The 1,923-nt window shown below is 42.1% G+C and overlaps 1 protein-coding gene across 1 annotated transcript; it reads right to left on the minus strand.

Annotated features, from left to right (window-relative positions):
• Positions 1 to 1,385, minus strand: LOC127744135 (E3 ubiquitin-protein ligase PUB23-like). The gene has a single exon (XM_052256412.1). It carries the CDS (start codon positions 1,360 to 1,362, stop codon positions 124 to 126), a length of 1,239 nt encoding a protein of 412 aa, XP_052112372.1. The 5' UTR covers positions 1,363 to 1,385; the 3' UTR covers positions 1 to 123.
• Positions 1,386 to 1,923: the final 538 nt, after the last annotated feature.

The raw sequence follows: 1,923 nt of genomic DNA on the forward strand, positions 1-1,923 counted from the left end.
TTGTGCAAAAAATTGATAATTATAAATCTTTTTTCCCTTGATATAACAAGATAGAATAGTTTCATGAGTCCTATAGTGAAGAAAAATGGAAGTTATGAACTAAAAAAGAGATTAGTTAGATGGTCATGGATACGATGATAACAAAGGTAGAGGAATACATGTTGAATTCTTCCAAACCAGAGAATGCAACTTGAGAATCTCTTTAGCCCTCTCTTTGGTCTTCAAAGCGCTATCAACTTGAAGCACCAAACACAGCTTGTTAACGGCTCCAACCTGCATCATCTCTTGAACCACTCTCCCGCTTCCACAGAACCTACAAACCGACGCTAATATCCTAACTCCTCTGTCACTCGCGGCGCGTGAAACTCTCAATATTTTCTTCGAAACCACGGCGATTCCCGCGCCGTGCTTCACCAACTCCGCGCGCCCTTCCGCGCAACCGCAAAGCTGATCCAACGCCATTAACGCCAGCTCACACGTTCTTCTTTCCGTCGAATCAAGAAGCACTTCCACGAGCACGGACACCGCGCCGGCTTCCACCGCTTTGATTCTGTTTCTTCCCCATGGACAGAGCTCAACCACCAGCTTCAATGCCGCCTTATGAGCCTGCTGCGATATACGATCGCGTATCACTCTCGTGATTTCAAACAGCATTTCGGTTTTCGCGCTGATTAACTGGATCGGATTTGAAACCGCAAATGCCGATTTCAAAAGAAGTGTTGCGTACGCTCTTGATTGGCAGCTCCCACGCTTCAACGCTTGCAGCAACGATTCAAGAAACTGAAGGCACTCGTTGTTGATTAGCTTCTTGATCTGATTTTCCGAGAGATCAAGATGAAACAAGATCTCAATCGCTGTTTCAGTTGGATCTACTCGTTCTTCTTCTTCTGCGCGATTGTTGTTGTTCATCATGATTGTAGCTAAGAACTCTATTGCACCTGAAGACTGGAAACAGCTCTTGTTCCTTTCAAAGAACGCCATGGATCTGAGTGTTGCGAGGCAGTTCTCCTTAGCCTCCGGGAATCGCTTCGCTTCGGAGATGAGTTTGGCGATGTGAGACGATGCGTCCATGGACGGTTTTGGAGTAGGGATACGCTCGATTCCGAGAGAGGCGTTTACGGTGCACCATGATTGGATGAGCCTTCGTAGGGTGTGGTTTGGAGTAAGAATAAGATCAAGATCTGTGTGTTGTATTAGGGACTGTTTGGTAACCGGGCATGCTTTGTTTTTGCATGAGAATAACCATTTCTCTATGTTCTCTCTGTCGTAAGTGATACCGCTGCAAACGATTACAGGGTCTCTCATGAGTTGAAGGGATATTGGGCAGAGAAAATGTGCAGGAACCTCAATTTCATTATCCATGGAGATTGACGATGTAGCTGTAGTGTATTAGAGGCACATTATCTTTATACAAAGTTGGTGCAAACGATAAAGTCAATACACGGAAATTCAGAGGGGCGATTTAATTCATAATAATAAATTAAGGGTTTCGGAAGCAGTAATTAATAATAAATAAATAAAATTAAATTAGAGTGTAGATTAGTGGTAAGGTACTTATTTATTTAAGGAGCTAACGTCGGTGTTGATGATGATAGATGCAAATTGGATAATTGCAGAGGGGTAAGGTTTTGACTTGCAATATTATGAACAAATAAAAGTACTAATATATGTCTGATGTCTACGAGGACCTTAATGCTTTCATGGCTGGTACCGACAACTTGTAACGGAGGCTCATGCATTGTGTTGTGATTTATTGGATGCTTCTCACGCCTTTCTTGGCTGCTTCCATTAATGCCTTCTTTCATTCTTTTCTCACGGCGAGTTTAATATCATGGAGAAGTATGATGGAGGTTTAGGAATGCCTGATTTAATATTATAAATATGATATTATTATTATCTTTTTCTATCGACTTAAATTTTTAG

The sequence above is a fragment of the Arachis duranensis genome, unplaced genomic scaffold (assembly GCF_000817695.3).
Source record: "Arachis duranensis cultivar V14167 unplaced genomic scaffold, aradu.V14167.gnm2.J7QH unplaced_Scaffold_232525, whole genome shotgun sequence".
In the NCBI taxonomy this organism is placed as follows: Eukaryota; Viridiplantae; Streptophyta; class Magnoliopsida; order Fabales; family Fabaceae; genus Arachis; species Arachis duranensis.